The sequence below is a fragment of the Nerophis ophidion genome, linkage group LG13 (genome assembly GCF_033978795.1).
Source record: "Nerophis ophidion isolate RoL-2023_Sa linkage group LG13, RoL_Noph_v1.0, whole genome shotgun sequence".
In the NCBI taxonomy this organism is placed as follows: Eukaryota; Metazoa; Chordata; class Actinopteri; order Syngnathiformes; family Syngnathidae; genus Nerophis; species Nerophis ophidion.
This window is the reverse complement of record NC_084623.1, coordinates 52,893,675-52,909,505: the sequence shown is the minus strand read 5'-3', so window position 1 is coordinate 52,909,505 and position 15,831 is coordinate 52,893,675. Positions and strand designations below refer to the sequence as shown.

Here is a 15,831-nt window from a genome sequence, read left to right as displayed (position 1 = left end):
ATCACAGCTGGCCGTGACTGGAGAGTGTTTTGCAAAACAAACCACTTCCAGGTGGACAAACAAACACCGACTACTATCAGCGTCTCCAACCAGACACGCAATGCTGTGTTTGCAACTTTTGCTCTTACGTGTGTGTGTGTGTATGTGCATGTGACAAACATTCCACTGTTTAAACAAGCAACAGACCACCAGTAGAATACAACAAAACCGCCAACAACAAAGGCTACTTAACCAGACCTCAATGGGAGACTGATTGACTACTAGGCGGACATGAAAACGCAATGTGTGCACAAAAACATGGGTAACACCTCATATAAAAAGGACCAAAGGTTTGGAAGGATTATAGGGTGTTATAAATGTTTGTCACTTTGAAGTACCGTATTTTTCGGAGTATAAATCGCAACGGAGTATAAGTCGCACCTGCCAAAAATGCATAAAAAAGAAGGAAAAAAACATATACACGTCGCACTGCAGTATGAGTCACATTTTTGGGGGAAATTTATTAGATAAAATCCAAAAAGAACAGACATTTGAAAGGCAATTTAAAATAAATGAAGAATAGTGAACAACAGGCTGTTATATGACACATAAATAACCAACTGAGAACGTGCCTGATATGTTAACATAACATATTATGGTAGGAGTCCAGGGTTTCCCACACATTCATTTATTCGTGGCGGCCCGCCACGAAAGAATTACGGCCGCCACAAATAAAAAATAAATAAAGAAGTAATACAAAAATAATATATATATATTTTTTTTCGGCTTTTGACTCGCCTGACCTCTCATAAAAGCAATGGGACTCTGTCTGTGAATGGAGCTTATAATTACATATAATATAAGTATGTAAATATTATATAAATGTGTATATAAATATGTACATGAAGTGTTGTAATTATATTCCAACTCCGCGTTCTTCTTGGTCATTGTCGCCGCTGACACCCCCCCCCCCCAATACTTTATTGGTATTGTATATTCCAGTTTGCTTTACAATCACTCTATTCTATTATAGTGATGTATACAGGCATTAGTGTGCACACACTTGCGTCCATAGTCAACAATCTCATAATTACAAATTGAAATCTATTGTTGGCCTTAGTGCATGTGTAAAATACAAAAGATACATGAAAGGCACACAAATTCTTGTATACACAAGTACACCATCCGGTCAGTGAAATATTATCTAACAGCCCCCTCTTCTGGTTAAAATGGTACATCGTTATAGTGGTGTTGTCAGCTTAAAAGGGGAATGAATATGTGATTATGTTCTGCTTTTCTGACTTAGAAATGTTATATACTCATGTTAAACCATGACAAAGTATTACATCATAACATTCATGCATTTGGATGTAAGCTTGCATGCTGTTTTGGATGCCTCTGAACGCTGTGTTTTATAGTATCTTTTCAACACTAGGCCTTTTGTGAAGTCACAGACTGACGAACGTACTGTAGTGGGCATCCTAGAAACTGTTATTGACCAGCATCCTCCCCTTTGATATAATTCATTCTCATTTCAGGACTTCCCAACTGCTCTGATGTCTATAAAATAAATATTTCCAGGAGTATTTACAAACCCTTTTTCCATATGAGTTGGGAAATTGAGTTAGATGTAAATATAAATGGAATACAATGATTTGCAAATAATTTTCAACCCATATTCAGTTGAATATGCTACAAAGACAACATATTTGATGTTCAAACTGATAAACATTTTTTTTTTGCAAATAATCATTACTTTCAGAATTTGATGCCAGCAACACGCGACAAAGAGGTTGGGAAAGGTGGCAATAAATACTGATAAAGTTGAGGAATGCTCATCAAACACTTATTTGGACCATCCCACAGGTGTGCAAGCAAATTGGGAACAGGTGGGTGCCATGATTGGGTATAAAAACAGCTTCCCGAAAAATGCTCAGTCTTTCACAAGAAAGGATGGGGCAGGTACACCCTTTTGTCCACATGTGCATGAGAAAATAGCCAAACAGTTTAAGAACAACGTTTCTCAGAGAGCCATTGCAAGAAACTTAGGAATTTCAACATCTACGGTCTATAATATCATCAAAAGATTCAGAGAATCTGGAGAAATCACTCCACGTAAGCGGCATGGCCGGAAACCAACATTGAATGACCGTGACCTTTGATCCCTCAGACGGCACTGTATAAAAAAAACGACATCAATCTCTAAAGGATATCACCACATGGGCTCAGGAACACTTCAGAAAACCACTGTCACTAAATACAGTTCGTCGCTATATCTGTAAGTGCAAGTTAAAGCTCTACTATGCAAAGGGAAAGCCATTTATCAACAAGAAAACGCCGCCGGCATCTCTGGGCCCGAGATCATCTAAGATGGACTGATGCAAAGTGGAAAAAAGTGTTCTGTGGTCTGACGAGTCCACATTTTAAATTGTTTTTGGAAATATTCAACATCGTGTCATCCGGACTAAAGGGGAAGCGAACCATCCAGACGGTTATCGACGCAAAGTTAAAAAAAGGCAGCATCTGTGATGGTATGGGGGTGCATTAGTGCCCAAGGCATGGGTAACTTACACATCTGTGAAGGCACCATTAATGCTGAAAGGTACATACAGGTTTTGGAACAACATATGCTGCCATCTAAGCGTCGTCTTTTTAACGGACGCCCCTGCTTATTTCAGCAAAACATTGCCAAAACACATTCAGCACGTGTTACAACAGCGTGGCTTTGTAAAAAAAAAAGAGTGCGGGTACTTTCCTGGCCCGGCTGCAGTCCACCTGTAAAATACGACAGCGGAAACCCCGGACTGTAGAACGACTGAAGCTCTACATAAAACAAGAATGGGAAAGAATTCCACTTTCAAAGCTTCAACAATTAAGTTTCCTCAGTTCCCAAACGTTTATTGAGTGTTGTTAAAAGAAAAGGTGATGTAACACATTGGCGAACATGCCCTTTCCCAACTACTTTGGCACGTGTTGCAGCCATGAAATTCTAAGTTAGTTATTATTTGCAAAAAAAAAAAAAGTTTATGAGTTTGAACATCAAATATCTTGTATTTGTAGTAAAATGAATATGGGTTGAAAAGGATTTGCAAATCATTGTATTCCGTTTATATTTACATCTAACACATTTTCCCAACTCATATGGAAATGGGGTTTGTATCTCTAGCCTTTTACACAGGACAGTTGTGTCAGCATGGATCAGTGAGTAATATGGGACGGCGTGGCAAAGTTGGTAGAGTGGCTGTGCTAGCAATCTGAGGGTTGTTGGTTCAATCCCCACCTTCTACAATCCGATTCACATCCATTGTGTCCTTGGGCAAGACACTTCACCCTTGCTCCTGATGGGGCCTGGTGAGCGCCTTGCATGGCAGCTCCCGCTGTCAGTGTGTGAATGTGTGTGCTAATGGGCGAATGTGGAAATACTGTCAAAGCGATTTGGGCTCATTAAAAAGGGGTAGAAAAGCGCTATACAAGTACAACCCATTTACCATTTACGAGGTTAGATTAGCTGCTAAACTCTACTGAAAAGGACGACAATGTTATGACATTTCAACTTGGTTTGAAGAAACAAAGGAGAAGGTAGTATAAAGTATTATTTTCATCTAATGGTTGCATTCACACTATCACTGACGTGTACCTCGTGTAGTGGCTAGTGAATCTACTGTATAAATAGTATTAAAAAACAAAAAGCGATGATGTTTGTCTTTAAAGGGGACATAATATGACTTTTTTTTTTTTTAGCTCCTGATCTGTTGTGTTTTATATTGTCATTACTGCCACAAGGGGTGGAAAACTGGGCTACAACTAAGTACCGCTGCAGTTATGAGTTTTAAAATAGCTGTTTTTCTTTTAGTTGATTTACAACTTATTCTTTCATCATCACTGCAATCAGGACTAATTAGAGTACTTTTTTGTTTTTTGTTTCTCAAAAGAATACCAGAATATCATACCAAATAGCATTTTGAGACTCACCTCCTCGATCATGGTGTTGATGGCCTCAGAGATCTCCGATTTAGTTGCGTCACTGGCCACCATGTTCCTCAGTCTGAAGCAGTACTCTCTCAGCTGTGAGACACAATTCAACAAAACACATGTCAGGCATTCAAAGGAAAATTCTATGATTTTTGTTGTGTGGCTTAAGTCTGCAATAAAAAACAATTACCCACCTTATGATTGAGAATGCCATTCATTCTGCGTGAGGCTTCTGAACTGTGTGACTCTGGGAAGCATTTCTTTGGGATGACACCATACTTTTCTAGAGTGGACAATATACAACATGTATCATTTTTTGAAAAGTGTGTATATTTTTTAGGCTTTGTTGGCATAAAAAAATTTGCAACATTAGCTAAAGACAGTCCGCAATAAATACACCTGTATGCCAGCCAAATGCTTGAGCTAATGCGCAGGATGTAACCGGACATGACGTCACATGCAACTGAGGTATACATAATCTTTGTGAAGGGTTTTCTTTTTTGGCATCCACTTTTGATATTGCCTCCTTTGCAAAGTGGTACCTAATTAAGTGTCTACTAAGTATATTGTATTGCTCTCGAGGAATCATTGCAAACAAAATATTACAGCTCATGTGTCTCTCTTTTCAAATAATAAAAATGTATTAGAAGACTTGCATCCATTTTTTAAATGTGTACAGTAATGTGTGTTGCTTATCCGCAAATTCTAAAATATATAAACTACGAACCAATGAGATTGACCAGCATATCCCACTGTCCTCCATCATTTGCTGGGTTGGAGAGAAGGAATTGTAAGAGGCGTCCATCTACCGGCTCCTTGCACTGAGCGGTTTCCACAAAGGCATGGAGGAAGTAGTAACATCTCTCAATCTGTAGACGTAAAAATACAGCATTTAACTGAGCGGTGACTCATCCTCTCATAATTTAACAACAGTGTGTACTGAAAAAAAGGTGGAAAAACGACAAAAACATTACAACACAGGGGGAAAAAAGCACCTTAAGATATTACCTTGTCCCAAAAGAACAGATAGGACTGACTAAATTCAAACTCCTCTACATTGAACTTTTTCATGAAGGGAAGTCGCATGACATTGAGACATGAGAAGATCCAACATCTCCCTGGTGAAGAAGAAAATAGATTAGGAGGAAATTCCTGCATACCAATGCAATACCCAAACACTTTTTTTAAATTAACCCTGTAAATTAAGGCAAGTTTGATTATGGAATGAGTCAAATCTGGCAATAACAATTTGGAATTTGATCTAACCTGTGTGACAAAATACATCTCTGTAGTTGCACAGAATTGACAGGTATGAGATCAAAAGTTCAGTAAACGTGTGCATCTCCTTTTGTGCTTACAGGGAATCAGTGACGTCAAAAAGGAAAAGTAGGATGATACCACAGAAACATAAATTGAACTCTTTGGAACAAAAGCAGTACACGTGTCTCGGACGTGGCTGTTTTGTACAGTAATGTATAGTCAAATAAATGGTTGTGACTTCTACGGCAATTTTATCCTATTTTAAACACGATGAGCAGCAAACAACATCTTTTATACAGTTCTCCCATTTATATTGTTATAATATACTACAAATGGCTGCATTTATAGTATATACACATTCCTATTTTTCTTTAATAGCCCTCTAACATATCAGTAGACAGGACCAATGTTCCCTCAAATGTTTTATGTGTCTGAGCAAATGCAAAACTTACCTGAGCATTCAGTGGAGCACATGTGAAAAACATCACACGTGCACACTGTGGTCATACTAGCATCAAGCCTGTCCCAAACATGACTTAAAAATAAGTTAAATGTTTTATTATAATAATCAAATGACAAGTAATTTTAATGTAATATCTTTTTTATTTTAAGTGATTTGGCCCACTTACGATGAACATAACAAAAAAAAATATTGTTTTTCATGAGCTATGTACTAATATTATATGTGTGGGTGGGGTCCTACTTTAGAATGTGTACCACTTTCAGAAATAACATTTAATTCCTCTTCAAACATTCTTAAGTGGCAAAATGAGATGTAAAAATGGGATAAAGTGTACATTCCTGTAACTTTCTGTCTGTAAAACATCTTTTTATAAGAATTTATGTAATCTAGTAACAGCATGTCATCATGATTAATATCCATGAATTAACACTCTTAATAAATGACAAAAGAATAAGCACACATCTGATTGAGTTTTCATAGTGTTAACGACCTGGTATGTACTCTTTGTGTGGTGTTGGAGTTTTCCAACTTTTTGTGTGGCCATAAACATGTCAGTGGCTCAGTGCCATTACTGCTTGTGTTGGTGCAGGTGAGAAGGAGTAAGTTAGCTTTTGATATGACAGATGACCACAAGTTAAACATGGTTTGTGCAGCAGAAAATGACCAGTTTTTGTAGATAGAAATCTTTTTACAAATGTTTTTGGTGTGGTTATGGGCGAATATATACAGTTTTGCTCAATAAAGTGATTGACGGAATTTCTGTCCTCTAAAGCGTTTCGACATACGTTACAACAATTGAACAGTGTTGAGCAACATTTTTTATCTGTTAGGCTGCTTGTTGTCACCTGTACTCAGTTGCATTGCAAAATCCTATAGAATAAATTGTAATGTATTTATCATGTTTAGAGTTTAGATTGGATTTTATTTTGTACGCGGCATAAATTTACTGTGCGTAGAGGACAGCTGAGCAGTGAGCATTTGCACAAGCGTGCACCTTAGAGGGAACGCTGGACAGGACTCCCAGTCAAGAGTTTATTTACTCAAAAAGCAGAGCTGTCAAAGTTAATACATACACAAATATCATCACATTAGTTACATATAAACTTAGATTAATCATGCAATTTATTTTGACCACCATTTATAACAACATTTGTTGATACAATATAAAATAGGACACAAATAACTTTTCAAAAATTGTAAAGAGGAAATAAAAAATAAAAAAAAGTTTTGTTTGTTATAATCCTACATTGGCACATTCCGTACTAGGGCAAGGCAGGGCAAGACAAGTTTATTTACAGAACACAACTGGCACACCAGGCAATTCAAAGTGCTTCACAAAAAAATTACAGGAATATATACATAATAATCATAATTAAAATTAAAATCATAAAATAAACCATAAAAACAAGCATAATTCAAATTAAAACCAAATAGTGTCGATGAAATAGTTTCAGTTGTCACAAGCACAAATACAACATTTTCTACTAAAGTACGGTATCGGATATCGTACTACCAAACACTTCTCATAAATACCTAGTCTGTTTGCCCGCAAATCATTCCGATGAATCAGTCAAAAAATTCAATGCATTAGTCATTCAACCATGATTGCAAAATAAGCCAGCCATTTGATAAAGGTTAGAAACAATTGCATTCAAGGAAGAACTTGTGCTCTTCTGTCTTCGCAGTCTTCAACAACAGAAGTCTTCAATAAAAGGTGAAAGTGATCATAGATGTTAATTTATTAATTTCAGCTGTATTTTTTATGCACTTTCCACTGATTTAGTCGGTAAAACTACAAGTATTCTTTATTAAAACATTTTTTTATTTTATTCAGAGTGTCTTGAGCGGCTTATGGAAAATTGTTTCGGTTTTCGTACGATTCGGTCTAGTGGGACCTTTTAGAACAAACTGCTGTACTAACAAAAAACGAGGTACCACTATATTTAGATATAACGTTGACTTTTCTTTATGAGCATATTGGAGAAAATATCCCACTGGCATTCAAAAGTGCTGGTGCACGGGCCTAACAGACGCTATTATGCAAACCATTAAAAAAAACATACATCCGAGATAAGAATAGACTAGAAGGTCTACCTGAGCTTTTTTGGTTGGTGACAGGCTTGCCCTCTGTGGGGATAGCATGCTGGAAGATGTGTACTGTATCCTGGACAGTCTGCCGGTGGAGACAAACCTCCAGCGGGTCGATGCAGGTTGAAACGTTCTGGGCCAACAAGTAGCGTGGCTCAGCCTGCAGGCGCTTCAGAAAGGTGGCTACCTTCTCCTGACTCAGACCTGGAGGCGCAGCAAAAAGAAGGCATGATTAAAAACTGAAGGGAGAAAAACGAACACAAGGAGTCATAACTATGAGGATTTTTCCAATATCGCAATACTCATATGCTACACTTAAAAGGGACCTATGATGATATTTATATGTCTTATTAATGTTGTTAAAATGTTGGCTGCGCATGTTAAACAAAGTCAAAGCATAAAATTTAAGGTTTTAGCGTGAGCTTGCATTGAGTTTGCAGGGTTTTGCTGTCTGGCTATGTCGTGATGTCACAGCGAAGTGGTCATACTTATTTCGACAAAGTCAAATGCTTAACCAGAGCTTCAGGCTATGAGAAAACACAAAAGAAAGGTAATATTGGCATGTGCCTAAACACAGACATGTGACATGCAATGACATTGATCCAAATTGATTGGAGATTGTGCAAGTGTACCGAAAATCATTATAGGGTGAATCTATAGAATATTTATGCGGTTTATTTTTCACCGTGTCTGGGGGAATAAAAATAGTGGTGACGACTTCAAGATATACATTTAAACAGTGTACATTTTCAAACGATAAATTCCAATACTTTTTGAAAGAGAGGGTTGCCATTTCACTTGCAATCTGGGAACGCCAGCACAAACCAACATGTTGCAAACAGACTAAAAAAAAATGTTAATGAAAGTGACAGTGGAGCAAAATTTACATGACGATTACAAAAAAATATTATCCTGAACACAAGGAAGTCTTTTAAATGTAGATTAAAATCATTATTGGTCTTCTTTAAATGTCTCACACTCACCACTTAAAAAGGTGTCATATAATATATTACCGTATGTTTTTCTAAATTTAAAACATGTCTTTGTGGTCTACATAACATATAATGGTGGTGTTTTGGTCAAAATTGTCAGAGGTATTTGTTGTTGTTGAACCCCATGATGCAGAGAAGGAGGCAGGCATTGAATGGGAAAACATGATTTAATTTAAATAACAGAACAAGAACAAACAAAAAGCACGCACGTGGGCGGAATAACAAACTAAGGGAGCTAGCACTGGAATCTAGAAAACAAAAAGGAACTTTAGCATGGAAGCTAGTGGATAGCAAACAGAAAAACTGGAAATAACTAATGCTAACAGACACAGCTTACCGCTACGACGACCAGGACAAAATGTAGCATGACAGGTAGTAGCTGTAACAAAACGACACGACAGGTAGCACGACAAGAGTGATCTGTGGCAACGACAATACAATACAATGATCCAGCAACTGACACAAGACAAAGCAGGTACAAACAGGAGTGGGCTGATTGGCAACATGTGTGGCCAGGTGCCAATCAGCCGCAGCTGAGGAGGAACACAGCACTCAGGGAACAAGACAGGAAGATGACAAAATAAGACCACTAGACAGGAACTAAAGGCAGGAGATACTAACCACAGAAGAAACAGACAAATGCAGAGGAAAAAACTAAAACATAGACAAACTGTCAGGGGAAAGCCTGACAAAAATGTTGCATCGATTATGTTTTACGGACCGTTTTCAAGCTGCTTTCTGATCATCTCTTCAGAAAGTGCAGTTTTATAGGTGGTCTTATTTATGTGGCTCCAGTTCTACTATGTATTGTTCCTGCCATCGTTGTTGTAGTTTTAGCACTTCCATAGCGAGTCTACGGACACATATGAGTTCTAACTATACCCTAATTTGTATTACAAAATGGCAAGAGCGTCACATATGCATGTAAGAGCCCTACAACAAGAAGATAAAGAAAATGAAGGAGCTCATTGAGTACAGAGCAGACTAAAATGGTGGACTCACACTAAGCTCTTTGAGTAACACTTTACCATATATGAAGATATTTGCTGACGAAATAAGACAGAAAAGGTCACAGGACAGAGTAAATTCCAACGGCTTGTTGGACAACGTATGAAGGAAGGCAAGACTATTTTATATATACCTCTGCAATGTCTCCACAGTTTGACTTCATATTTTCAGTACTTACGGGAATCCCAAATATACATAAGCAGGTACCATCAGGTTAGAAAAATAGGTTCTGCATAGTAAGGCACCTTTAAAGTACCAGTTATGGGAATCCTAAATACGTACACAAAAACAGGTGCCAACAGGAAAGAGGAGTTGGTTTTTCATAATTTTACTCCTGTTAAGATCTAGACTGCCTTTTTGTAGTATAGAAGACAGTATGCTTGCAATTACATACAGTTGGGCAAAAAAGTATTTAGTCAGCCACTGATTGTGCAAGTTCTCCCACTTAAAATTATGACAGAGGTCTGTAATTTTCATCATAGGTACACGTCTACTGTGAGAGACAGAATGTAAAAAAAAACAGGAATTCACATTGTAGGAATTTTAAATAATTTATTTGCAAATTATGGTGGAAAATAAGTATTTGGTCAACCATTCAAAGCTCTCACCGATGGAAGGAGGTTTTGGCTCAAAATCTCACGATACATGGCCCCATTCATTCTTTCATTAACACGGATCAATCGTACTGTCCCCTTAGCAGACAAACAGCCCCAAAGCATGATGTTTCCACCCCCATGCTTCACAGTAGGTATGGTGTTCTTGGGATGCAACTCAGTATTCTTCTTCCTGCATACACGACGAGTTGAGTTTATACCAAAAAGTTCTATTTTGGTTTCATCTGACCACATGACATTCTCCCAATCCTCTGCTGTATCATCCATGTATCCTCTCTGACCAAAACAACACACGGCAATTGAAATCAAGGTTTTAGGAATCGTCACCGAACACTACCCACTTGAGCTCTTTTTGTATGACTGGGGCCCTCGTGTCACAATAGTATTTGGGAAATGTCCGGTCAATAACTTTAAACCATCAGTACTGTCTGATTAGACATGACAAGTGACTGCTGATTATCTTCCTTAATCAATACAAATAGGTTCCAGTCACCCCCGCGACCCCAAAGGAAGACAAGCGGTAAAACATGGATGGATGCAACACAGCAATCGTAGTAGGCCTGAGCGATATATCGAGTTTTGAAAATGTACCGATATATTTTTATATCATCGAACCAGGAAGGGAAATCACAACAGACATCTCAAATGACGACGAGAGAGTCGAAGAGGGAACTTTAGAATTTTTTTTATGGTCATTCAAATTTGAACTTTACAGTACAGATAAAAACAACATTTTGTTGCATTAGTTCATGGTAGTGCAGGATTAAAAAAGCAATAAGGTGCAAATATAATAAATAGATTACTGTACAGACAAATATACTGCACTTTTGCATATGCATCCACGTTTATGGATATATGTTATATTGTCTTTATATTCCAGTAAATTAATACATTTTGGGGGGGAATTGAGAGGATTGTTTTAATGCGTTCAACAATCTCACGGCTTGAGGGAAGAATTTTCAAGATTTATATGATAAAAAAACTAGTGGAAAGATAGCAGAGGGATTCTCTTCCTTAGATGTTTCTTTTAGTGATGTAGACTACGTCTACAAAACCCACAATGCCTGTAGTTAGCCACACTTGGACAAATGTATGCATCTGGAAAAAACATTAATTTGAGTTTATTACCATGTAAGCCCAAATCAAAACTGTTCTTGAGTTGCCAAGCAGGGCATATTTTGCATGAGAAATGCCGCCAAAAATGTGTGCCGAAGTGAGGAAGATCATAGCCGCACAAAAAGTCAAGTCACTTACTAAGCGCTGACCAGAACCGTACATGTGTGACAGTCCACTACGTCGTCGACTGGGAATTAAAAAGTGCGTTCCTGCAAATGTATTTTTTTTTATCCGAGTTTGCTGCATTTTTTATTATTTGCACAGCTATGTTATTTATTTTACATAGAAAGATAATTTTTCTATATTATTTATATTATGTAATTATGTATTACTTAAACAGTTAATTTTCTGTGCTGTTGACCAACTGGGTTAATAAACGTGCCACTAACTGTTTACAGTACAGCTGTCATTCACTTCAATTTCACTTAATATCGCTCAAAAATTAATATCTTTACATGTATACTTTCACTGAAAAACGTAGCAATAAATGTATTAAGATTTAAGTACATACATTACAAATAGGAAGACAGACTTGGCAAGTTTGCATGGTAGTATTATAGCAGTACTTTAGTGGCTGTAGGAGCTAATTGGTCCGTAGAGGTAAACCTTGATTGAGGGGGAGTGGCGCACAAAAGTGTATGTATATATATATATATATATATATATACACACACACACACACATATATTATATATATATATATATATACATACACACAGTATATACATACATTTATATATATACATATATACACATATGTACATACATATATATATATGTATGTACATATGTGTATATATGTATATATATAAATGTATGTATATACTGTGTGTATGTATATATATATATATACATACATATATATACATATATATATGTAAATACATATATACATATATATATACATACATATATACATATACATACATATATATGTACATACATACATACACACATATATATATATACATACACACATATATATATATATATATATATATATATATATATATATATATTGATTGGATTATCCAGAGAATAGTGCTCGATACCGTTGTAGAGCGCAATATGTATGTGTGGGGAAAAATCACAAGACTACTTCATCTCTACAGAACTGTTTCATGAGGGGTTCCCTCAATCATCAGGAGATTTTATTGGAAGCATTCACATACAATGGTTTATATAGGGCACAGAGTGGGTGGGTACAGGCAGGCGTAGGGGCGTGGTGATTGGCTCATGTGTTACTTAGGAGGTGTTTCCGTTTGTGGCGGCATGTTGAAACTATTTCACTGCGCTTGTTGAGGGATAACAGGTCTGGATTATATATAATAAACAGTTTCTGTTTTAAGCATAGGTTGCATCTTTTATTACCACTGTTGTAAGGTGTGCTGGATGCAAGAATTTGCCATGTTATTGACTATTCAACATTATTGTCTTCGAGGTTCCAAATGTGCCTGCTGAGTTCTGTAGAATTCCGCAAGGTCTGGTTTCTAAAGGAGGCCTTGTGATTATTCCATTTGGCTTCAAACGCTCCTTCGGTTAATCCTACATACGTGTCGGATGTGCTAATGTCCTTGCGTGTTACCTTTGCTTGGTAAACGACTGATGTTTGTAAGCACCCCCCGTTGAGAGGGCAATCAAGTTTCTTGCAGCAATTACATTCCTTATTGGTTTCAGGGTCGTTTAGTCTGGGGGCAGGCAGTCCTTTTGCAAATGCTTTGTTGTGGTTTGAAATTATTTGTTGTATGTTATTCATACAGCTGTAGCTCAATTTAATGTTGTTCTTGTTGAATATTTTTCTTAGGGTGTTGCCTTTGGGGGAGTGTTTGTCGATCAGAGTGAGGAACTTGTGGCCGATAGTGGTTGAGATTTTTTGCTGAATGGGGGGGTTGTACCAGATGATGTTGTTTTGTTTTCTGCTCATTTTTGGTTGGTTTCCTGGTGTGGGTTCATAGGTGAGGGTGAAGTTGTATCCGCTTTCATCAAGTGCTTTCTGGTACGGGGGGGTTGCTTGGTCGAATTCAGCTTTGCTAGATGACAGCAACGAGAGCCTTTTATTAATTCCGGTAGGTATTCTTTTCGTGGTGGTGGGTGGGTGGTTGCTGTCATGGTGCACGTATTGGAGTGTTGTGTTGGGTTTTGTGAATTGTTGGTAGCTGTTATTTCTCAGGTTGAAAGTGACATAGAGGAAGTTGACGGTTTGCTTGCTAGCTTGCTAGCCTCAACCTGAACCTTGGTATTTACCGTGATGACGGACTGGCAGTGTGCCACGCCTCGCCAAGGAGCAGCGAGAATACTAAGAAGCGCATATGCCAAATCTTCAAAGAGAACGGCCTACGGATCACGATTGAAGCCAACAAGACCGAGGCAAACATTTCCACATCAACACCGTATCAAAAAAATATAATTTGATAACGTCCGTAGTAACCTACCACATTGCGAAGGATGAACAGTATTTGATTTCCAATTATGTAGCTCATTTTTATTTGACAGTTAAGATGTCTCTGACAATCTTTCACTTTCTGTTTTGGAAATGACATGAACATTTGTGCCATTGCTTAATAACTGTTTAATAAATACAGTTTCCCTAAATTGACTTAGTTGTGATTTCCTTCTCTGCATGAAAGTTTAAAAGTAGCATATATTAATGAATATGAACAAGAATGTAGACACGTAGAATCATCATATTGCTGGGATTATATGTATCAATTGTTAATTCAAGTCCAAGGCAAAATATCGAGATATATATTGTGTATCGCGATATGGCCTAAAAATATCGAGATATTAAAATAAAGCCATAACGGCCAACTCTAATATATATTTATATATGAGAATTGTGTTAATACTCAAAGGTGTACATAAATTGTAACTACATTATATATATGATCTGAGAAAAAAATAAGTCTTTGAATATCTATCTATAACACATCTATCTATACACATCTTAATTTACCATTGGCAGCAATAATCATCTTATAAATCAAGTTGTTCTGTTGATTGCCTATATACATATATATATATATGTATATATATATATATATATTCAGCGTTAATTTTTTTCAGATTATATATGTAATGCAGTAGCATTTCATTTACCACGCTTGATTATTAACAAACATCTCATATACATATATATATATGGGGGGGGGGGGGTGTTGCTGCCCACATGTGGTCATGCGGTCCTCTCCAAGGTTTCTCATAATCATCATTGTCGACGTCCCATTGGGTTTAGTTTTCCTTACCCTTATGTGGACTCTACCGAGGATGTCGTTGTGGTTTATGCAGCCCTTTGAGACACTTGTGATTTAAGGCTATATAAATAAACATTGATACACACACATATATATACATATATATATATATATATATATATGCAATCAACAGAACAACTTGATTTATAAGCTGAATTATTAATGGCAATTGTAAATTTAGATGTTTATGGATAAATATTCAAAGCCTTAATTTTTCTCAGATTATATATGTAATGTAGTAACATCCTATGTACATGCTTGATTATTAATAAACATGTCATAAATATATATATACATATATATGAGATTCTTGTTAATAATCAAGCATATATATATATATATATATATATATATATGTATGTATATGTGTGAGATGTTTGTTAATAATCAAGTGTGGTACATATCATGTTACTACATTACATATATAATCTGAGAAAAATTAACACTGAAGATATATATATATATATATATATATATATATATATATATATATATATATATATATATATATATATATATATATATATACACATATGAGATGTTTGTTAATAATCACGCATGTACATAAGTTGTCTGGTTCACTTCCCAGTAGTAGTGCAGCATGTGCAGTCATTGTGTCCTTTATTACGGTTCTATGAACTAGTAAACCACTGCGGTTATAATCTCCACAGTCCTCGCCATTCATAGCTTTTTTAATGACGTCACATAATAAAAATGTTTTATTTTGTCCTGAAGAGTCCGGAGGTGTTAATACGCCTGCAACAAAGACGCCGTGTTTTTTAAAAGGTGGACAAGCTAGCTGGAGGAATGCTAACTTTAGCCGATTAGCTTCCTCAGTTGTCATCCTCCATCTGTCACGCCAGCAGCCCGCCGGCGCACAGAAACACCAATCAGGACAACAACAAGAAAAAAGGCAACGTTAAACTTACCGGTTTCCATTTCTTCTCAGACGTGAAGGAGAGCGACTTGGTACGATTTTACCGGCTCTTTGTTGATGTCAGACACCGACTGTTCGTCAATGAAAAGGCAAGGGTGCGTTCGTTTGCACACCAGAGTCCTGTCTTTGACGTGGAGCTGGGCGGAGTTTA

The 15,831-nt window shown here is 36.8% G+C and overlaps 1 protein-coding gene across 1 annotated transcript in view; it reads right to left on the bottom strand.

The window, feature by feature from the left end:
• The window catches only part of LOC133564726 (bleomycin hydrolase-like), a 35,972-nt gene extending 20,141 nt beyond the window's left edge, over nt 1-15,831 (bottom strand). The window contains exons 1-6 of the mRNA XM_061919206.1: nt 15,673-15,831; nt 7,769-7,966; nt 4,960-5,069; nt 4,679-4,820; nt 4,146-4,234; nt 3,952-4,044 (exon numbers count right to left, since the gene is read on the bottom strand). Of these exons, the coding sequence (XP_061775190.1) occupies nt 3,952-4,044; nt 4,146-4,234; nt 4,679-4,820; nt 4,960-5,069; nt 7,769-7,966; nt 15,673-15,682 (642 nt within the window). The 5' untranslated portion in view covers nt 15,683-15,831. The remainder of the gene's footprint in view (nt 1-3,951; nt 4,045-4,145; nt 4,235-4,678; nt 4,821-4,959; nt 5,070-7,768; nt 7,967-15,672) is intronic.